A 24,207-nucleotide genomic window follows, 5' to 3' on the forward strand; every position below is an offset into this window, starting at 1 on the left:
GGTGATGCTGGGAGTCAAATAGACACGACTCTCTGTGGGAGTCATCTGGGTGTCTTCAGTATACCGTTGAGCTACATTGTGGAGAACTTGGAGGTGGATACCATTGCAGTCGCTGCAGGGCTTCTTGAGAGTACATGCGTCGGGTGCATGAGCATGTGCACATCTCCAGCATCGTCCTTCTTCTACTATCCATTTGTCCAGGTGCGCCGCAGAATGTTCTCTGATCTGTTGACAGCGACCAATATAGTGTTCCTTGCTATTGCAGAAGAGACAATGCATTTTGTTAGCTTTGTTGGTGTCAGCAAGAGCGTGCTTAGTGGAGGCACCCTGTCGTGTTGGCGCTGCTCCAAGATATACAGCTGTAGCTTGACCTTTGACCCTGAAGGGACTTTTTCCTGTTGCGCTCCCCGAGGGCTTCTCCTGTTGATAGCGTTGCACCAATCTGCTGGAAAGGCACTGCTGTTGTGCTTTACCTTGAAGCCATCCATTTAGGTCCTACAGGTTGTAGGGGTTCAGACTTGTGCCATTTAATTTGCCTTGTAACTGTAAATGCTCGATGAACATATCTCTGTGGTACTTTGGCAGCTTGCTAAGTAGGCGATCGACATGTGAGCAGCAGTTCAGTTCCATGCCTTGTGGTCCCTCTAAGGAGAGCAGCATGCTTACTAGGACATGGACTCGCAGAGCAAAGCTCTGAAAGGTGCGGGCATCAGTCGGCTTGACATCTGCGGAGGTCAGAATGGCAGCTATTTCGCTTTGAGCAAGCTGATGTGGCTGACTATACTGGAACTGCAAAGCTTGCATGGTGGCTGTATATGGGTATGGATGGTGGCGGCACGACTGACCTATCATTTGTGCTTCGGGAAGCTTGAGATGTTCAAGTAGCATATGATATTTATCATTCTCACTTAATTCTGGATGGGGTTCGAGTAGGTTACAAAGAGCAAGCTTGAGGTTAGCAAACTCTCTTTCACTATCTGCAGTAAAATCTGGAATTTTAGGTTGTGGCACCCCGTAAGTTGAGCGTTGTGACACACCATATGTTGAGCGTTGTGACAAGTTAGTGGGTAATGGGGGAACATTGTGACTTGACAGCATCTGTGGCTGATAGACTGTGGGCATGCTACCTTCTAGTGGTGAAGTGTATAATGGGTACTGAGGTGTTGTTACTGCTGTGAGTCCGGGGAGGTGATGAGTTACGTTTGCACCTGAGTGAGCGTCAGGTATTGCAGGTGGAAAGGGATGACTGAGCACATTCAGGGGATTGTAAGAAGCAACTGCAGGTGTACAGGTTGCTGTAGTGCGTTGATGATCGGCTGGTTGGATGCATTCTCCAGATTTGCCACAGTGCTGAGGGGGGCCCTTTGGTCGTAGTAATAATGTGTCCTGGCTGGGGAGTTGTTCCTGATGTACAGCAGGCAACACCATTCTATATGAAGCAACAGAGGAGGGGGAGCTTGGGCATTGTGGTGAGAATGCTTGTGTTAATGTAAGTGGGGAAGCAGCTCTCTCACGTGCAGCTGCGGGAATGATGTCCACTTTATTAGTTTCATTCCCTGACACTGAATGTGTGCTTGCTGTTATGCATCCCCCAAGTGGAGGCTTTACAAAGTGCAGCTGCTTTGTTACTCGTTCAGGTGAGGGAGTATGTGAAATGGAAATTGCAGCACAACTGTCGCTCACTGAAGGAGGTTGTGCTGGTGAAGGCTCCGTGTCCATATGAAGGTCATTTCCGTCCATTTCTTCTTCCATGAGGAAGGACGATATGTGTTCCATCAGCTGTTGCCGTCGCCGTTGTCTGCTCTCATATTGGCGGAGTTTAGCAGTAAGTCGAGTAATTTCGTCCGTCTCCTCCTTTTCCTTTACTGATACTGATTCCATTAGTTTCCTGAGTGAAGAAACATTCAGCATGTCGACTGACGTGGCATGATGTGAGGTTACTCGGTCATCTATTTGAAGCAATGCATCTGCTTGGCTACTGTTCACTGCGGCTGCTGCTCCTCTCTGCTCCTCCATCTCGGCAGGGGGGGAGGAAAGGGCAGGTCGGTGCACATTATAGGCAAGGATGTAGTCTTCAAGATGTTTTGGGGTGCGGCGTTCCCTCACCAATCGGTCTCGTACATCAGGATGGAATGGAGACGCAGATTCATCCTCTGATGACATTTCCATTGTAGCCAATTATATCCGGCTCGAAGGACCTTTGTTGAGTATTAAACTCTGCGACTGTGTTTTTCGGATATTGACCACGTTGGGGTTCCGGTCAGAGAACACACAGTCATCATTTGGACTCCTCCAACTGTAATGGTGCATATTGGTGTAGGTTCATTTAGTTAGTTAGTTAGTATCTGTAAACCACAAGCAAACACCCATCAACATTTATGTCATTTAACTAAACAACAATATATATATATGCCTATATATATGCTCAAAGTAAAATACTAGAGACATAAGATACTGCATTTCCACAATGGCATATGAGCTAGCCACATTAGCAGCAGCAATGCTATCCTTAACAGGGAGATGTTAGCTCGTAGCATTCTGACAACACAGCATCAATAATATTATTAAAACACCCCTAAATGTTACACGAACACAGTGATGTCTATTAATAAACTAAATTAGTCTTATATAATAATCAACATACTCACATCGTCAAAGACTAGAGCACCGATTAAACGTAGCAGAGAAAACAAGTCAGCACACATTAACACACGTCAAAAGGGAAGCGGAAGTGACCCCTACAGGAAGGAAGCGGAAGTGACACTGTCATGAAATGCTTCAAAATAAAGTATCTGAAAACGTAGATAAACATGTAGAATTCTTAACAGATTAGATTTATAAAGCGCTTTTCTAGACATTCAAAGCGCTTCACAGAGAAGTGAGAACCCATTATTAATTCACACCTGGTGGTGGTAAGCTACTTTCATAACCACAGCTGCCCTGGGGTAGACTGACGGAAGCGTGGCTGCCAGTTTGCGCCTACGGCCCCTCCGACCACCTCATTCATCATTCATTCACCGTGAGCGGCACCGGGGGCAAGGGTGAAGTGTCCTGCCCAAGGACACAACGGCAGCGATTTGGATGGTAAGAGGCGGGGAGCGAACCTGCAACCCTCAGGTTTCTGGCACGGCCGCTCTACCCACTACGCCATGCCGCCCCATGGGTTTAAGTTCGTTTTCAGCACCCCTGTTTTGTGTTTTAGTTGCCATGACGGCAGATTGTTTTCAACTGCCTCTGATTAGTTTTCAGGACGCTCACCTGCTCCTGGGCACTAGTCAGAGAGCTATTTATTCCATCCTCTCGCCTCACTCGGTCTGGTGCTTTTGTTTGCTTACATGCAACAAGTTACGTTCTCGTTCCTGCTCCTGGTCCGTGTTTTTGACTAACATCCTTTTTGGCTAAGTCATTCTTGTTTTCCGTGCCGGGAGCACCACACAGCATATTTTTGTCTGCATTTAAAAATAAATAATTCTTCTTACCTGCAAGCTGCTTCCTGACATTCCTCTGCATCTTGGAAAAACGACCTCCAGCATCACGATGCCGCGACACCGTAACACATGTATTAAAAAACAAAAATGCTGGCTCGATGCTGATTGGATGTACCATACACATGCTATTGATCAGCATTTGGGATTTTACATGACGATTTCAACACTTCCATAAAGCATATCTTATTAAGTTTAAAATTTGCTAGTGTTGTTGTAAAACAGATGACATATTGGTGATATAGAATGCTATACCAAATAGCAATTTAACAAATAAAGTTAAAAGACATACATTTTCCACCCCAAGTGGACAAAGGAGCATCTGACATTTACAATAACCAAACAAAACAAAAACTACTATTGGCTCCCATTTAAATAATTTGGGTTTTGCCCTCAAACCCTTCCTGTATCCAGTGACTTTGGCCCCTTCTACACTAAGCCGGCTAAGGTTATCCAGTGTAAATCCCACCTAATCTTATCCTTGTCCACACACACACACAATAGTCGTTTAAGACCCCCTCCCCCCTCCGTCCGCCGGCGGAACGCGACCTAGTACGCATGCGCGGAAAATGCGGACGTGATAGTCACCTCCAGTGTTGCTTTGTGTGCAAGTTCTTAAATTAAATGGAACTTATCTGAACAATATCCAGTGTTATGGTATTTCAATTAACCAGAATCCAGTGCGCTGTGGGGCCCTTTTGTAGTGAATCACACCTGAGCCATCATACATTATTCAAATCTGTATTGGACACGTGAAAGTAAACAATGTGATAAAGAACATTTTACATCACTCAATCTAGGGATCTAGATATCTGGTCAGGACACTCCTCACTCTTTAGTCTTCACCTTCATTATCCATTTGTTTTTGGTGACTTTAAATACTCTGGACACAGACGTTGAGTCCACGACATACATGGCGGACAATAACTGATACAGTCTGCTTTGCCAGTCCAAATGCATTCTATGTTTTCCGTAGTCTTTCATCGACGGCCAGGTAATACAAAGCATACGTTACCTTATTTATCACATCCACGGGAGCCCGCATTCTCGTTGTCTATCCTTCGACAAATGGAAAAAGTTTTTCGGTAAGTAGAATCACAGCTGACCTGGACATTCAAAAGTTCTCTTGCCGTCTGAGAAGTGTTGTATCCCAAATAGCTGCAATCGCTTTCTCTTAAGGTATTCATGTGTGATTTCCACAAACATCTGTACATGTAGAGGAAGGAGAAACACGGGCATGTCTGGATGACTCGCCTCCATATTTCTAGTGTTTACCTCCAAGTGGAAACAGGTTGTTATGAAGCTGGCTGTGGCGCGTTCTTTCTGACGTCACTTCCTGTGTGGAGCGCGGTCTTTCTGGCGTCACTTCCTCTCTGAACTCAGTTTGTAAACAATCGATGAGTCCATACAAAGCTAAGAGCCGGAGTTTCAAGAAATACACGGCACACTTACTCGTGTAAAAAATTGATTCTAGGAGGGGAACCTTAAACAATGGTTTAGCGTGGCTGAAATGGGGCTTAGGCTAAATAATTATTTGTTTAAGGGGTTATCTGGCTTAATGTGGACATAGCCTTAGGCTCAATTCCAATAGCTCTCGTCTCCTATTGTTGTTGCCCTCCCTTCTTGGTTTTACGCATTCACGTAACTCAAGAGGCGTTCGAATATCTGCCAGGTAGGGGGGTAGGGCTAAGAACCTCCCTCGAAGCGAAGTGAGTTTGCAGACCTCCCTACAATATCGAGTGCGAGGAGAAAGCTGGCAGATCAGAAACCCAGAGAAGCACACAAATGTAAGTTATAATCATAATGAATGATTTTTCCTAATAATGAAACTCTAACACCGTTATCAGCAACAGTAAATGGCAGATGCGACCACTGTTGGTCGCATCTGCCTTACGTCACTGCTGGAAAATGGCGAGGGTTGATGGCATAGTGAGACTTGAGCAACGTCCGTATGAATTTGCAACACTTCGCCATGGCACTAGATGATAAAGCCAAGGTGGAGTGGTCAAATAGAAGAGGGGGACGGGGAGGAGGGAGAATTTCAATTGAGCCTTACTCCGTGACTTTGTAAACAATAACAAAAGCCAACAAAAAAGATTATGTGATAATAAATATATAACAAATATTGATCTAATCACTTTAGTATGATTACTGATTCTATAGTAGGAATTGATACTATCGACATCTGGATGGATCTTCTGGATCGAAGTTTTAGCGGTTAGCTTCTTGTGTTGTCCTGCTTGTTGGTGTGTGTACCATGTTTAGCCATGTTTTACTCCAATCCTACAGTGATCATAGGACTTGGAAGAAACTTAGTTTATTTGGGTGTGGTGGGGCACATATTATGGTCTGTTAAAGGTCACGTAACTTTGTGGGCAGCGATTTATAGCTGATGTAATGCTGCATCGAACCACTGATTCTTAGAACCAGTTTAGCCTTATAAGAATCTGAGTATCTACTGTCGCTCTCTCTCTCTCTCTCTCTCTCTCTCTCTCTCTCTCTCTCTCTCTCTCTCTCTCTCTCTCTCTCTCTCTCTCACTCCTTCTATCTCTTTCTCTCTCACTCACTCACACACACACACACACACACACACACACACACACACACACACACACACACACACACTATTCATCTGCAGCTAATGAAGACAGACACATCAGGAGTGCAGTGTCCTATCTTGCTCACGCCGCTGTAAAGTCCCACATGTCATTTCGCATTATTAGGCCCGCTTTAATCCCCGGTGGCAACAGGATTAAAGCTTTATGACGTTCTGAATTATTTTTGAGATTATCTCACGCCGTCTCAATCACTCCAGCGAGGATGGCAGCTGCAACCTTTTCTACTTGTCTGCTCAGCCCATTCACGGCTGAAGAATGAACACTTTTAGCGCCATTTCATCTTTTTGTGCTTCTGGGCTGTTTCTCTCTTTCTCTGATGTATACTCAGGTGTGTTGGAGGAGAGATACGCTCCTTTTTTAAGGTGGTTGAAGCTTTGTGGAGGACAGCAGGTGCACCATGTTGGAAATTCAGTCCAAATGTATGGAACAATTCTGCTTCTAATGGCCTACCATACATATTTCAGCATGTAACTCAAAAGACAGCATGCAGAGCAGTGAACATCAATGAAATAACTTTCATGGGTGTTTTGCTTTTGCTTTTTGCTTTTTCGGGGACGACACTGAAAAAGAAGCATTAGTCTCAACAAGGGGTGTTAAAAGAAGTAATATTACATATGACTATATCACTGCTTCACTTCTTTTTACACTTGTACGACCCTTAAGATTGGGACTTAAAACATTGCCTTTACATTTAATAAAGGCCTCACAGTGATCACAGTTTGAACATAGAAATGATGATACCTATTAACATTATTTCTTAAGGCAATGGTTGTCGAGCGTAAGAGTAAAGTACCATCTTATAAAAATGCTGAGCTCCGCAAGAACCGCCGTTTTTGCAACCTTGGCAAACCATCACAATTTAGCTTGGAAACTGTAGTCACAGGTACAGCTATATTTTTCTATGGAATAACTATAGTTGTACATGCAGGAAACAATAGGAAATACATAGAAGTAGTATATGAAATGTATCACTGTTACCTTGTATCTAAGATTCATGTTGGCAAAGACAGTGATGAATAGAGATGGAAGAGGAGGGGACACCACTTTAGTACTGTGCAACAAGTTATTTATTAAATCCAATAGTATTTATCACCTTATTTATAAAAGTGCTGACACTCCAAACTTTCTTTCTCTGATTGATTATTTTGAAGTCATACTCAATAATCTGTGTTTGGGCACTCGATTATGCGGACTAATACTAGTTTACTAATGGAGATGGAAACCAAATGTGGTACTTTTATAAGTATCAACCAAGTTATGTTGTTACTCGGGTAAAATCATATATCGATACCTTTGTTGCACATGATGTCACGTTCGGTTGCAGACGAGGCGCCGGCTCAAGCACTTGGAGGGCAAACAGGTGTATTCTTCGGAATGCTTCCAGTTAATGTTGCAATTTTTCCTGCCAACAAAGTAAGCACTCAAAAGTAAGGCTCCACTTTTAAAAATTCATCAGCCAGATGCTTATTAGATATGCCGTATAGATGCTACCAATTAGCAATAATGATTTTAAATGGCGATTTCGAAAACTTCAAATTTGTTAATGAAAGCTACAACTAAGCTGCACATTACTATCAAACAGCTGGCTTATTATAAGTACAATATTTACAGTATAAACACTTTCTAGGATTTCCACAAAAGACAAGACTGGCACATTGAAATTATGGCAAAAGACGACTTGCTGACTAACTGTTATTAAAAACTAAATGTTATAAATAAATCAATAATTGTTGAAAATATACATTCATCCATCAATGTTCTACTGCTTGTCCCTCTCTGTGTCGCAGGGGGTGCTGGAGCCTATCCCAGCTGCATTCGGGCAGAAGGCGGTGTACACTCTGGACAAGACAGATAGACAGACAACATTCACACACACATTCACACACTAGGATATACTGTATGTATCAACCTAATCTTATACTGCACAGTTATATATACAGCTAAATATTAAATAAAAACATGTATCTTATCATTGTACTAATTAACATTTATTAACACATGAACACACACACACAATAATACAGAGATTGGGTACTCATCCTTATTTGTTACGTGGAATGTTTGGCTGTACAATATCCGAGACAGTAAACGAAAAGTCCAGCAAAAATGTGTTTTACCACTGTACTTCCAGAGTCTACTAATTAGCCTAAAAGTAGGCTTCATGATGATTTCACCTCTAAATGCAGTAATTTCCTGCAGGTGGATTTTGCCTTTATCGTGTGGCAGAGTTTTCCGGAGCGCATCGTGGGCTACCCTGCCAGGAGCCACTACTGGGACAGCTCCAAGTCCTGCTGGGGCTACACCTCCAAATGGACCAACGACTACTCAATGGTGCTGACGGGGGCCGCTTTCTACCACAGGTAACAACTTGGGTCAAGTGATGTGTCGTTGCAAACAAATAAACCAAAAAAAAAACAACATGATGACAACACATGATGTATGGAGGTAGCTTTTTTGACACTGAATATTTTGCGAACAGATTTTTTTTTTTACATCAAATTATGCTAAAAATGACATTGAATAAAAATTTACAAGAATAATGCATGTTTTTGAAAATTCAGTTTGTTAAAATAATGTCTTATAATTTAGTTTAAAAAATGCAATGTGTAAAAGTTCAATGCAAAAAAAATGTTGTGCTGAAATATTCATTGCTTCAAAACTCAAGACACACTTCCGATAAATTAAGACGGAAACATTCGACGGTGTCCCAGAAGCAGCCAATGAGGTGTCAAGATTGCAGTCACGTGACACAGGTTTTGCTAAGCAGTTCGCCAGAAATGCGAGTGTCAGACACGGAAGCAGATTTCTACAACAGAATTCCACAGAAAAGTGGTATAACATCCAATATGTGGGTGTGTTCTTCTCTTTGCATTCATGTTTCACTGTGTTTGTTGCATTTTTGATGTTTTGCTTGATCATAAAATATGTTGATTGAGGGGATGGTCAGAGAAGTAAAGAGGAATGACATTCATTTGTTCTCAATATTCAGTGTTTTATCTTTTTATAGTTAATATAATGAATCCCACATTCTTTATTTTCATGTACTGGGTGTCGTATTTAGTAAAAAATAAGCTGTAAAATTACATTTAGTTTTTTTAGGTATTATGTCGTAACGTTTTTAGCATTCTATCAGTAATTATTGTGAGTTTTTGTATTATCGTGTAATCAGCTTGATCCTTTTTTACGGTATTTTAGGATTTGTTTTCCCTAATGCACAGCAACCTCTTCATGTTTAAAGTGCTCCTAAAAAGTGATCCAAGCACATACAGCAGATTGCATGGTCTATAGGGCTCGAAAGAGTATGTGATTTCGCATTGCATTGTGGGTGCCGTGTAGCCATTTTTGCTGGACGTAGGTTTTGTTTACATGGCCGTACTGTACTTGCGGTGATGTGAGCGAGAGCAACACACTGCATTTAAAATGGATCGTACAAAATAAAATAAATAAAGGGACCGTACCGAGACAAATTGCACCCTATTCCAAAGGCTGCAACCTTGAAAAAGTAAGGTAAATTAGTAGAATTGATCCATAGGAGCACGTCCAATGGACAAGAGATTTGAAAAAGCTGTCCAATGGTCGAAGCCAAACTTGTATATATCTCGTCAACTAAGTAATTTGTTGTATCCTTGAAGAATTTCAGAATGCAAAGTATGTTACTCTATTCAAATTGTGCATAATCAACGGCTTCCATTTCTTATGTGTTCAAGATAGAATAAGGGTGCTCCGAAAATAATACTCATTCATTTGTGTGCTTACCAAGACCAAAATTAACAACGTGGTTTTTTTTTTCAAAAATACTGAACATTGTTTGTCGCCTGCAGCTGGCTTAACTCACAGCCTACTAATTGTTGTGTGTGAAACAGAATACAACATGCTATGATTCAAAATTGCCAGTGTGAGAATGCCGTGAACACACCAACATGTACCAGGTGATGGCGTTAAAAGTCATGTTTGATCGTCTCACAGCTGCTATTCAGGCTATTAACCGTCTCTTTATTAGCTTCATAAACTGACTTCCTTTGGCTTTGCTTTACGCTGGAAATGAGAAAAATCTCAACAAATCCTTTTTTTCCCTGATGCAATTATGACCATTATTGTGGCAGTTAACAATGTTGCACGTTCACGCCATGTTTTAAACTTGTTAAAGAATAAAAACACAACTTAAGCAGACTCTTGCATTTAGCCCTGTAAATAAACGATTCACAGTCCAGGAAGACCCACAATGCAATGCGTTCTCCTGTCACACTTTCAAGCTCTATTACGTAGCTGCATAAAATGCCACTTAATCTTCGCAAGACCTGTGTCATGTGACTGCAAACTTGACACCTCATTGGCTGCTTCTGAGACACCACTGCTTGTTTTAGTTTTAATTTAGTGGGTCTTGAGTTTTTAAACAACAAATATTTCTGCACTCATTTTTTATACAGTGAATTTTTATCAACCAAATTTTAAAACATTATATTTTAACAAACTGAAATTTTAAACACGCATAATTTGATGTAAAAAATTTTGTTCACAAAATTCAAATGGCAAAAAATTTAGGTTACATAAATTTTGTGTCAAAAATAGCTTAGGCAATAAAGACACAAATTAGCCTCCCTATGATGCTTACAGTTTTCTTATCGTTAGACATCAATGACCATTAGTTGTTAGGTCAAATATGTTTTCACTTTATGATGGCCATGTTTTTCAAACAATATTGCTTAAATTGCCGTCAGTCCCAAATTTCTTGTTGATTAGACTAAAATCACTACAGTTATTATTTGTTGGTAACACTTTAGTATGGGGAACACATATTCACCATTAACTAGTTGCTTATTAGCATGCAATTTAGTAACATAATGGCTCTTAATTTGTCATTATTAAGTACTTATTAATACATTATTCTGCATGGCCTTATTATACAACCAGTAAGCCATTAACTAAGAGTCTTCCCTCAATAACCTCAGAATTATTGTTTACTAGTAACCCTAACCCTAACACTTATATGTTCCCCTAGTGTCCAAATAACTCTAAATTAAGTCTTTGTTACTTTAATAAGCAACTACTTAATGGTGAATAGGCTCCCCATACTAAAGTGTTACCTTTTTTTTTTTTGTAGAGCTGAGTGAGAAATTTCAAGTCAAACCACCTCTGGTGTTTAATAACTGCGCCACCATGTGTTATGAAAAAAAATAATAGCAAAGGCAACAAGGGGTGCATGTTTTGGACACTTTTTCAGGATTAGAAGAGTTACTTTCCATTATTTTGTAATAAAAAAACATGTGTTGTGTAGGTACTACCACTACCTGTTCAGCCACTACGTCCCCACCAGCCTGCTAACTATGGTGGACCGCATGGTCAACTGCGAGGACATCCTGATGAACTTCCTGGTTTCGGCGGTGACCAAGCAGGCGCCCATCAAGGTGACGCAGAAGAAGCAGTACAAGGAGACCATGATGACACAGGTGAGAGGAGCTTCAACTGAAATACCTCTTTCATTAAAGATGGCCGTTATTGTTATTATTATCGCCAGCCCGCGGGACAGGCAGGATGAAGAAAAACAATAAAAAAAGGAAATAATGTCAAGCATTTCCTGTCATGATGTTTTACGAGGGAGCTGCTTGCCATGATGAGAGCTGTCTGGAAAAGCAACAGCGTCATTAATCTTCCAGGACGCACTTACTAATTTATTCTAATGGCTCAATTATGAAAAATTGCTCTTCTTTAAAAAAAAAAAATGAAAAAGTATTGAGAAAGCCTTAGAACAGATTGAACATATGCAACAGAAATAACCTTGTTTGAAAGGTATGACACGTTCATGTTTGAAACACGATCAGAGGTGAGTAGTAAAGTGCTATATTTACTCTGTTACTTAAGTTTCTTCAACCTTAGTTTGTACACAATTGTAATCTGATATGCATGTCCAGAATAAATTGACCTGAACTGAAGTAAATTTGGGGATATTTTGTACTTGTCGCAGTAGTTTTAATGTGAAGTGAAGTGAAGTGAAGTGAATTACATTTATATAGCGCTTTTTCTCAAGTGACTCAAAGCGCTTTACATAGTGAAACCCAATATCTAAGTTACATTCAAACCAGTGTGGGTGGCACTGGGAGCAGGTGGGTAAAGTGTCTTGCCCAAGGACACAACGGCAGTGACTAGGATGGCGGAAGCGGGGATCGAACCTGCAACCCTCAAGTTGCTGGCACGGCCGCTCTACCAACCGAGCTATACCGCCCCAATGCGACATACAATTTACTTTTGCCTGAGTATTTTTGTGAAGAAGAAGTGCTACTTTTACTCAGTTACATGGCGAAGTTGGTAGAGTGGCCGTGCCAGCAATCGGAGGGTTGCTGGTTACTGGGGTTCAATTCCCACCGTCTGCCATCCTAGTCACGTCCGTTGTGTCCTTGGGAAAGACACTTCACCCTTGCTCCTGATGGCTGCTGGTTAGCGCCTTGCATGGCAGCTCCCGCCATCAGTGTGTGAATGTGTGTGTGAATGGGTGAATGTGGAAATACTGTCAAAGCGCTTTGAGTGCCTTGAAGGTAGAAAAGCGCTATACAAGTATAACCCATTTATCATTTATTATTAATTTATTAATGTAGCTACATTAGCATTATATTAATGTATAAACTATTCATTACAGCTGTCAAAGACATATTTATTTGGCTCATTAGAGAGACTTATTCCACTGTCACATGACTCTGTTTCACCAATTAACCTGAGCCTGGCAGTCACATGACCAGACTCAAACTACAGTCGTCCTCATTTATCGTTTTTTATTGGTACCGGACGTGACCGTAATAAATCAGTTTTAGCCAAGTAGGAATCATTATTGTAAACCAAATATTTCCAAAGCTAGAGCATAAAAAAACGTGTACAATTGTCTTTTTTGTTTGTTTTATTGTCAGAGCCCTATGGACATGAAATAACACTCTTTAGTCACCTTTACAAGCCTTTAATCCAAGAAAGTAATGCTGCCTAAAGCTGGGCCAATCAGTGGCCATGATACTGAAAAGTGTGCTGTGATTGGTTTGGTCTCATCTAGTTGCCAATACTAATTATACTATTCACAACTTCCGGTACTTGCAGCCATTGTCAAAAGCATCTAGTGTGTGCAAACTGGTCCTACAGTACTCTTTCATCTTTCAAGATAGCACTGTTTGACAAACGCTCAATTTCTAACACATCATCCATTCTCAACAATTGTTTCATCACTAAGAATTTAGATTGAATGTTTTTCATTGAGACTTGGCAAAGGGGGAAACAGAATGTGTTCATGGAAATATGGGGGGGGGGGGGGGGGGGGCGAAGTTGAGGTGGGGGGTAGGGGGTAGCGGGTAGCGGGGGTGTATATTGTAGCGTCCCGGAAGAGTTAGTGCTGCAAGGGGTTCTGGGTATTTGTTCTGTTGTGTTTATGTTGTGTTACGGTGCAGATGTTCTCTCGAAATGTGTTTGTCATTCTTGTTTGGTGTGGGTTCACAGTGTGGCGCATATTAGTAACAGTGTTAAAGTTGTTTATACGGCTACCCTTAGTGTGACCTGTATGGCTGTTGACCAAGTATGACTTGCGTTCACGTGTGTGTGTGTATCAAAAGCCGTAGATATTATGTGACTGGGCCGGCAGGCAAAGGCAATGCCTTCAAGGTTTATTGGCGCTCTGTACTTCTTCCTACGTCCGTGTACACAGCGGCGTTTTAAGAAGTCATACATTTTACTTTTTGAAACCGATACCGATCGTTTTGAAACCGATTTTACATTTTAAATCATATTATTGGACATCCCTAATTGTATCATTTTGGAGGATCTGCCCCTCACTGATTATAAGTGCATTATTTCTAACTTGTCTGGCATTTTTGATTGTTCAACAAGTAAGTTTATAAAACTCTCCCGTATTTTCAATAACCTCGTGCAGCCTGACAACATTGATGTTGACGTTTATACTCACGTTTTAGTTTTCAAATCCCACTGCTTTGCCATTCTTGATGAGATTGCTCTTTTTAAGCCTCGTAAAATTCCAGCTGTGTATCCCACTCCCTGGTTAAACAACAATAAGTGTTGCTTTCATGGCGGAGAGCTAAACGCTTGCGGAAGTCCACAAAACTTCTTGTCTACGTCTCCATCTAAAAAAAACAGTTAGTTGAATTCTATTCCATGGTTAAGGTGGCCAGAACCTCCTATTTTGCAAATATTGTCACATCCAATAGAAAAAATCCAACGGTCGTTTTGTGTCCTCTGATAGGGACTGCAGTAAGTTTTTGATGTTTTTGTAAACAAAGTTGCCAATATTATACCACCGTCCATCTTTTCCTGCCTACTCCATCTCAACAACAGCCATTTTTTGATAATGTCTCATGTTTCCTCATAAGACTTAGCAGATTTTGTGCGTATAATGAAGATCTTCTGTAGTCCTTTAGACATACTGCCCACAACTTTGGTCAACAGTGTTTTTAGCGCATTTGGACCATTCCTGTCTTTCACACTTAGTTGCTCATGGGTTTCTGGTTGTGTCCCGTCCCATTTCAAGCAGGCGGTTGCTCAGCCTCTTCTGTTCTTAGCAATTGTTGGCCCATCTCCAAGCTGCCCGTTTTTGTCCAAAATTTTAGAAAAAGTTGTACTAAACCAGTTATTCTCTGCTTTAAACAAACAATATATCTTTGATACATTTCAGTCCAGGTATCGTCACTGACATTGCACAGACACCGCTCTTCTAAGGTTTTCCAATGACATTATGATGGCCGATGATGCTGGTAAATGTACAATACTGGTCCTGTGATGCAGGTAAATGTACGATACTGGTCCTGTGATGCTGGTAAATGTACGATACTGGTCCTGTGATGCTGGTAAATGTACGATACTGCTTCTGCTTAGTCTCAGCGTAGCCTTTGACACTGTTGATCATCTCATTCTTGTAGACTGGGCTGAGGGACTGCGTGAGCTTTTCAGGTACAACCCATTAATGGTTCAAACCATATGGGGCAAGTTTTTCTCTGTGGCTGTTGGCCCTCAAAAGTCAGAGTCTGTCGCCCTCTCGTGCCCCGGGATTCAGTTTTAGGGTCTTTCTCTTTTAGCCTATACATACTTCCACCCAGGGATGTCATTAGGAATTTTGAAGGTATCTCATACCACAAGTACGCAGATGACCTTCAGTTATATTTCTCATTTAACCCTGATAGGACACATTAAATGAATACGCTAAATGATTGTCTGACTTAAGTTAAAGACTGAATGGCTGGTAATGCTCTTCAGCTGAATGCTGCCAAAACAAAGGTGTTAATTATAGTCCCTGACACTGCAACTTCAAAAGTAGGTAGGCGTTTATGCTAGGTTCACACCAACGGCGCTTTGACGGCGCTTTAAAGCGGCATGTAAAGCGGCATGTAAAGCGGCGTTAAAGCGTAACAAAGCCTGATTAAAGCGTGAGGGTCGTAATGGATCGTGGGAAAGCTTGTAATGAAGCGGAACATGCGACAAGTTCGCCAAAAATGTTTAAACGGTTTAAAAAAATTTGGCGCTCTGTCAAGGATGGAATAAAGCGCCGAGAGCGTATCAAAGCCTGACAACGCCTGACAAAGCTCAGCAAAGCTTGACTCAAAGCATAGGAAAGCTTAACAGATCTTGGTTCAAAGCGCGGACCCCAGTCTACAACTACAAATAGGAAGTGACTGTGATATTGACTAGTGACATTGAATATAAAAAATAAAAGAAATGCCTTTTATTATTGTCAACTAGCATAAGAAATGAAAGATAGATATTTATTAAGATGACAAAGAAATAAAAGAAATGAAGATATAAAACATAATAAATGATAAACATAATATAACGGGAAAAAAAAGAGAAATTGAAAAAATAAATGAATATAAAACATAATAAATAATAAATAATAAACATAACATAATGGAAAAAAAAGAAAAATTGAAAAAATAAATGAATACAAAACATAATAAATAATAAACATAATATAACGAAAAAAGAAGAGGAATTGAAAAAATAAATGAATATAAAACATAATAAATAATAAATAATAAACATAATATAACGGGAAAAAAAGAGAAATTGAAAAAATAAATGAATATAAAACATAATAGATAATAAATAATAGACATAATATAACGAAAAAAGAAGAGAAATTGAAAAAATAAATGAATATAAAACATAGTAAATAATAAACATAATATAACGGAGAGAAAAAAGAGAAATTGAAAAAACAAATGAATGTAAAACATAATAAATCATAAATAATAAACATAATATAACGAAAAAAGAAGAGGAATTGAAAAAATAAATGAATATAAAACATAATAAATAATAATTAATAAACATAATATGATGAGGAAAAAAATAGAAATTGAAAAAACTAATGAATATAAAACATAATAAATAATAAATAATAAACATAATATAACGAAAAAAGAAGGGGAATTGAAAAAATAAATGAATATAAAACATAAAAAATAATAAATAATAAACATAATATAACGGAAAAAAAAGAGGAATTGAAAAAACAAATGAATATAAAACATAATAAATAATAAATAATAAACATAATATAACGAAAAAAGAAGAGGAATTGAAAAAATAAATGAATATAAAACATAATAAATAATAAATAATAAATATAATATAACGGAAGAAAAAGAGAAATTGAAAAAACAAATGAATATAAAACATAATAAATAATAAATAATAAACATAATATAACGAAAAAAGAAGAGGAATTGAAAAAATAAATGGGTTATGAATATAAAACATAATAAATAATAAATAATAAACATATATAACGAAAAAAAAGAGAAATTTAAAAAACAAATAAATATAAAACATAAAAAATAATAAATAATAAACATAATATAAAGGAAAAAAAGAGAAATTGAAAAAATAAATGATTATAAAAAATGTGTGGAAAACAGTATACTGAGTTCTTCACTTTTTTTTTTTTACTTATTTGTTTATCATATTTCTCTTTTTTATTACATTATGTGTTTTATCCTGTATATAATAAAACAAAAAGAGAAATCAAATAAATAGAGAAATCTAAAAAAATGTGGGGAAAACTTAGTATACTGAGTTTTTCACTTTTTTTTTTTTTACTTATTTGTTTATCATATTTCTCTTTTTTATTACATTATGTGTTTTATCCTGTATATAATAAAACAAAAAGAGAAATCAAATAAATAGATAAATCTAAAAAAATGTGGGGAAAACTTAGTATACTGAGTTTTTCACTTTTTTTTTAACTTATTTGTTTACCATATTTCTCTTTTTTATTATATTATGTGTGCGCACGCAATTTATTCATCAAATTCCCAAAATAATAATCACAGCATCTTCCAAATTGCACATAATTACATAACAATATCACATTTCAAAGTCATTATTACAAATTAATGTTCATAATGTTCATGGCACATTAATTCCAATCCACAACAGAGCTTGATAATCGTGTCAGAGCCTGATTTAAAGCGTCAGGATCGCATCAAAGCATAAGAAAGTTCAATAAAGCGTAATAAAACGTATCAAAGCGTGATTTGAAGCGTATCAAAGCGGGATCAAAGCGGCATCAAATCGTGAGGAACGGTAATTCGTCCCCCCAAAGCGGCAACTAATTCGTATCAGAGCGTATCAAAGCATAACATTACTTCGGAGATCGGGATATTCGTGGAAAAATTGACACAAATGACGGCGCTTTGCTCGCCGCTTTAAAGCCTGGCAAGCGCCGTTGGTGTGAACCAGGCATTAGGGTCCCTTGGTGCAAATGTGCGCCCCAGTCTGAGAAATTTGGGGGTCACTTTTAGCCACGCCATGCACATCAAAAGTATAACCCGCTCCTGTTTTTGTTCACCTCAGAAACATTTCCAAACTCAGATCCATAGTATCTTATTCAGAACTAGAAATTATTATTCATGCTCCTGTTTCTTTGTGGTTGTAATTCACTCTTCACCTGTCTCATCAAAACGTCAATGGATTGCTTAAAATTAGTTCATAACGCCGACGCTGGTTTTTTGTCAAGATGTAATTGAATTGAATTGAATTATATTTATATAGCGCTTTTCTGTAGTGACTCAAAGCGCTTTTACATAGTGAAACCTAATATCTAAATTACATTTAAACCAGTGTGGGTGTCACTGGGAGCAGGTGGGTAAAGTATCTTGCCCAAAGACACAACGGCAGTAATTACGATGGCGGAAGCGGGGATTGAACCTGGAACCCTCAAGTTGCTGGCACGGCCACTCTACCAACTGAGCTTTGCCGCCCCCAGCCCAATAAATGCAGTGCTATTACTCCCGTCTTAGCGCCCTTGCACTGGTTACCTGTTTATTTCAGAATACAACAGAAAATGTTATCTGTACTTACAGGGTCAAGAGCCTGCGTACTTGGTAGATCTGTTGTCTTTTCACTGTCCTGTTAGGTCACTGCAGTCAGCTGACTGCCTTCTGCTTTTTGTACCTTGTACAAAATTAAAAAGTAAAGGGGATCGAGACTTTGAGTCAGTTGCCCATAAATAGTGGAAGGCAGTCCCTTATGGGCTGAGAGCTGCCCCTTCTGAGGGCATTTTTAAAAAGGCAGTTAAAACACATTTGTTTAAACGCGCATTCCAGTAATATTTCTGAAATATTACATTTTAATTTGTTTTTTCGTATATTTATTTGATATATTAATTATGTTTATCATCATATTTATTATTTTATTTGCAATGTTCTTTTAATTTTGCAATTTATTAGCAACCAACAGGGAGCAATACTTGAAGCTAGGCAAACACATGTCTACATCGCTCAATATATCTTACGGCATACCCCAGGGATCAATACTGGGACCACAGCTGTTTGAATAAATTATTGTATGTATTTATTGACTGTTTTGTTAGAGATTAAGTACAAACACATTTGTTAGAAATTGCTATGAAACAAAAAAGGGTAGGATTAAATACATTCTGCTTCTTCCTACTCCTTTTCGGACATGCTGTAATGAGAAACTGAAAATATGTGATATATCATATGCATGTTCACAATAAACTAACACCACAACAAGAGTCTCTGTTGTTTCATCACGCTGTAGGTTGATAGTTGATTGTACTATTTCTATATTAACCATGTGAAGCACTTTGTGAGCTCTCTCTGTAAGAAGTGCTAAATAAATAACATGTACTTACTTACTTACTCACTGTAGTATTGATATTTTTATTTGGCCATTTTTATGCTTAAAAATTATTAATTTAGGACCAAAAATTGAAGGATATGCTTTTAAAAAAAATAGTTTGGTGAAGCGTGATGTCGCAAGGGTCGACTGTACACTGTAAAAAGTGACATAACGTCAGAAGAGGCAGCACAACTCTTCAATGTTTACTTACAAACGATGAAATACAACATTTATATCATGCACTGTCATCTGTGTCCGTAGAAATGTTCACATTTCAGCCTACAAATCCAATTCCAACTGTAGAAAACATGTTGCAGTAAGTAGTAGATGTTTTTTGTTTTTGCTGCGCACATGCTAATATTAGCTCTGGTATAAGGTCATAAGTGAATGGAAAATGTCCGTATTTTGTAGTGCGGTACATGTTTTAGTAGAGTCTCTCTGTCTCACACAAGAACAAAAGCTACAGTTGCAGTGCAGGTACCATTAAAAAATAGCTACTGAATAAATGAGAAGTTACTCACCAGTTACTCAGTACTTTTCACTGAATACTTACTTTGGCACAAGTCATTATTTGGATGACTTCTTTTTACTTAAGAGTAATATATCTCAAGTAAAAGTAACAGTACTAATACTTGAGTGCAAATGTTGGCTTTTCAACAAACCTACATGTGAAGAGGATCTAAACATCATGATATCATTCTGGGGTTGAGTCGTTCAAAATGTGTATTTTTAGATTACGAGTTAGAAATAGGACCGAAATCCATGTTGGTTTATTTGAAAGCATTACAACAAGCAAACGCCACTGATTCAATGGAATGTCCCATTTATCTTAATTTGGATTAATATCAATTTAATTTAAATTAAATTTAAATTTTATAAATATTTTACTCACTGTGTGTGTGTGTGTGTGTGTGTGTGTGTGTGTGTGTGTGTGTGTGTGTGTGTGTGTGTGTGTGTGTGTGTGTGTGTGTGTGTGTGTGTGTGTGTGTGTGTGTGTGTGTGTGTGTGTGTGTGGTCACATGGTGATTGATGTGTTGACCACGGCCAGGATGATGACTCAGCAGAAAGCCCTCAGTGATTAATGTCTTAATTGAGTAAGCAGCAAACCTCCTCCGTCATTTTTCTGTCTGTTCATTTTTTCTTTCACGTCTGTTCTTCCTCTCTCATCTTTCTTTCATTAATGTATTCATTATTGCCATCAATTATTCATTCATTCATTTTCCCTTCGACCCTTCCTTTCCTCTTCCTTCCTTCCTTCCTTCCTTCCTTCCTTCCTTCCTTCCTTCCTTCCCTCCTTCCTTCCTTCAGTCATCACTCCTTTCCATCCAATCATTAAAATATAATAAAATAAAATATCCATATTAGTGCTCTCAAGCAATTAAACAATTAGATATTGATTTATTATGAGCTGTGATTAGTTAATCTAATAATCTATTTGTCTCGATTAAAAATTCAGAGAAATCCCTCAACTTGAGGTATTTTCATTTAAAATCATTACAGATCGAAAGATTGCTATGCTGTATTTCAAGAAAAGGGGCCTTGTGAAGTAATGTATTGCTTTAAACAGACTTGCACAGATGCAGTCTGTTTTACCTACTAAAATAAAACATCATGTCCATAAGAAGGGCTCACAATAATGCATTAAAAAAACAGTATGAACACTTTTCCGAGCAATAAATATTGAATGTTAAACTTGCTGCTTTTCCTCTGCTTCAGATAATACACAATAAATAAAACGGAGTCATCAATCACAGTGCTGTAAACATCTAAAATATCATTGTTCATCATCACAAAATAATAATCAAGTAGAGCTGGGCGAAATGGGAAAAAAATCATACCACAATATTTCAGTGGTGTGCCGTCAGGGCCAGCAAGGCCTTTTCTGCTGGCCTAACATAAGATAAAAGTATGTTTTTATTTACTTTCCCTAAATATCTAAAAGTATTCATATTCTCTTCATGTCATAATATGCTTGTTCCTGTACTGTTGTTTTTAGTTTATAGTTTGTATCCAATCAGAGTTCAGCTAGCTTATGTTGCCATGCTGTACCAAATCTGCCCGGGGCCTTCAGAATCCACAATGCGGGCGTCCGCGCACTCACTGTAAGTGAACGGACACATAGAGTTGATAGACAATTACGAGTTGTTGTCAGTAAGGCCTTCTAGCTGGCCTAACGCTGTGATTCGATTTACAAGTTGCGAAAACGGGGAGTGGCACCTGAACCATACGAGCTGTAGAAACCCACATAAAAATCACCGGTACAATAACCACGAAGATAAAATGTTTGTCCTACACCTAGCAATCTGCTGTGGACAGACAAAGCCAAGCAATGCAGGTTTAGCGAGCGGTGCGCGCTCCCGCGAAGGAAATACATTTTTGGCAGGCAATAACATTTTGGCACAACACCAGCGGTGAAATGTTTGCCCGCCACTTTCACACGAATCAAACGACTCCGACGGTACTTATACGAAGTCGGATGGGTGCTACACATTCTGAGTTCAAATTTTTTATTTCTTTAATTTTTCATGTTTCATTTGTTTCATACATTTCTTTTAATTTTGACAGTACCACGTAAGATATGTTTTAATTGCTGATACGGGTTAATTGAATGTTGAATGCGTCAAAAAAATAGACCCTTTTGTACACTGTTGAGGGGAATCAATGCAAGGTAGTGTGCAAGTATGTTTATGTATAATATCTCCAGCCGTGTCCATGTGGTGACATAAATTACGGTATTTTGAGAGGTGAAGTCGGAATAAGAGGACATCACCGAAGGCCTAGGTGAGAAACGCATGGCCCTATATATATATATATATATATATATATATATATATATATATATATATATATATATAAAATGTATGTCGATGAAGAACATTTGGCTGTGATTGGCTTTCCTGACACACATAAAGCTTTTTTTATATGTTCAATCTTCTTTAAGGACAGAACATTAAGTTTTTTACTTAAAGCCATTTCAATCTTTTTTTTTCAGATTCAGACTTTTAGCCTGAATATAACATAGGGCAAGTGCCATGAACTGTGAAGAAAATAGATTTCAACCGTAAAAAGAACGATTTGAAACTACAAAAAAAAAATTTCACTGTAAAAAATAAGTGTATGAATGTGTGTGTGTGTGTGAATGGGTGAATGTGGAAATAGTGTCAAAGCGCTTGTAGAAAAGCCCTATACAAGTATAACCCATTTACTATTAATTTAAAAATATGAGTAATTAATTATCATAAATAATGCAATATGTATATATATATATACGAGTGATTAAATATGATAATTAATGCAATAGCTATATACTGTATATATATCACCAATTTTTGTAGAGATAATAACCCATGTATGTTTGGACCAGCCCTTTTAGGCCAAAGTCAGACATGGTTATTTGACAAACTCCTTCTATAGGAACTTCGACCAAATGAGGTGAAATCAAAATCACTGCTACAACACAGATGGACGGTGACAAATTGTGAAGCATTTACACCCATGTTGTAGCTGGCAGTCGCCACAAAAATGTAAAAGGTCATAACTCCACAAGGTCAAAACTTGCTCATAGTTGGTGCATATGAAGAAGATGACGCCAAAAAGCTATGCATAGGTCACTTCCTGTGTCACAGTGTTGGGACCCCCAGGTCCATCTGTGCTAAAACAACCCCCCCACCCCCACCCCTCTGCAGCGCGGCTCTGCCCCTCTGTGTGTCATACCACCACCTACAGGACGCTAGTGGAACATGCACATTGTCATTGTCAGGCATGGATTGTTTGGACTTACGCAGCATGTGACGTTCTTTGTGTGTGTTTGTGTCCCAACAAAGGGCTCCAAGGCGTCCCGCTGGGCCGACCCCGACCACTTTGCCCAACGGCAGACGTGCATGAACGCCTTCAGTCGCTGGCTGGGCTACATGCCTCTGCTGCACTCGCAGATGAGACTGGACCCGGTGCTGTTCCGGGACCAGGTGTCCATCCTGAGGAAGAAGTACAGGGACATCGAAAGGCTGTGAATGTGGTGATTGTGTGTCCCCGCCACCCTTGGGCGATGTGAGGCGCGCTCACACTGCACACTTAGCTGGACAGAGACTGACATGGACGCACTTTGCAACAAGACGTGCATGAACCTTTCCTCCTCAGCTTCACCCAAGAGGTCCGTGTGTGACCCCAAGTCAAAGGTTAATACTGTGTTGCGGACGATACAATGACGAACTGGACCGTCCTCTTGTGTACTGTTGTAGATTTCTTGTCTGTATGAAGCAAAGGAGAGAATTAAAATGAAGTTATGCTATGAGTCGCCGTGTTGGCTCACTTTTTGCGGCGTTGCCTCAAAACTATAAAAACTAAGCATTCGCTGGACACTTCTTTAGGTACACCGTCATCTCATTACATTACATACAACCGTGACTTTTTAACAATGTTCTGGCAGTAATATGTGTCACCTAATGGCTGTTTATGAGCACCAAACGTGAGAAAAAGACCCGTCATCTCTCTCTCCCAATACATTTGCGTTTGAAGTTGCAGCATGAAGGAAAAACTTTCCTTATCGACATGATGCCACCTCTGACATGCCCCTCGCTCGAGGAGCCCGCTTCATGTATACGCTCACCATTTTTTTTATAAAAAACAAGCTTTGCTACACATCTTAAAACACAGTTAGCTTCAGACCCCTGTGTCTGGGCCCCAATGCACAAGACCCCTGAGGGCGCCCCATCCTTGCCCAACGTCGCTGCACCCATACACACTTGGAGCCTGATTTACAAAAAGTTTGCGTGTACTAAAACATGTGGAAACCTGATAGCACACGCAAAGCTGATCTACTCAACGTGTGCAAATTGTATTGTGTCTGTTAATTGTGCAGAATAAGGGGTGCAATACATTTTGCGTCTCTGTCTTAATTAATATGCAAAATATATGCTAATCATCGAAATGCCCACACTAGTAGAAAATACCAATATAACCATCTAGTAGGGCTGCGAATCTTT

General features: G+C 39.0%; 1 protein-coding gene and 1 long non-coding RNA gene across 4 annotated transcripts in view; one reads left to right on the forward strand and one right to left on the reverse strand.

The window, feature by feature from the left end:
- Nucleotides 1–23,561, forward strand: part of LOC133648626 (exostosin-1) — a 359,097-nt gene extending 335,536 nt beyond the window's left edge. For 2 of the 3 annotated variants that reach the window (XM_062044901.1, XM_062044903.1), the window contains exons 11-13: nucleotides 8,303–8,463; nucleotides 11,379–11,550; nucleotides 23,050–23,561. In XM_062044901.1, the coding sequence (XP_061900885.1) occupies nucleotides 8,303–8,463; nucleotides 11,379–11,550; nucleotides 23,050–23,235 (519 nt within the window). In that variant the 3' untranslated portion in view covers nucleotides 23,236–23,561. Of the gene's footprint in view, nucleotides 1–7,890; nucleotides 8,464–11,378; nucleotides 11,551–23,049 lie in introns of those variants that run through there. The other variant, XM_062044904.1, reaches the window with a different exon arrangement.
- LOC133648628 (uncharacterized) lies at nucleotides 7,338–23,558 on the reverse strand. The gene is made up of 3 exons (XR_009825900.1): nucleotides 23,327–23,558; nucleotides 23,007–23,199; nucleotides 7,338–7,505 (listed from the first exon to the last, which is right to left on the reverse strand). It is a non-coding gene; the product is annotated as an uncharacterized LOC133648628 (long non-coding RNA).
- Nucleotides 23,562–24,207: the final 646 nt, after the last annotated feature.

The sequence above is a fragment of the Entelurus aequoreus genome, linkage group LG04 (genome assembly GCF_033978785.1).
Source record: "Entelurus aequoreus isolate RoL-2023_Sb linkage group LG04, RoL_Eaeq_v1.1, whole genome shotgun sequence".
NCBI lineage: Eukaryota > Metazoa > Chordata > Actinopteri > Syngnathiformes > Syngnathidae > Entelurus > Entelurus aequoreus.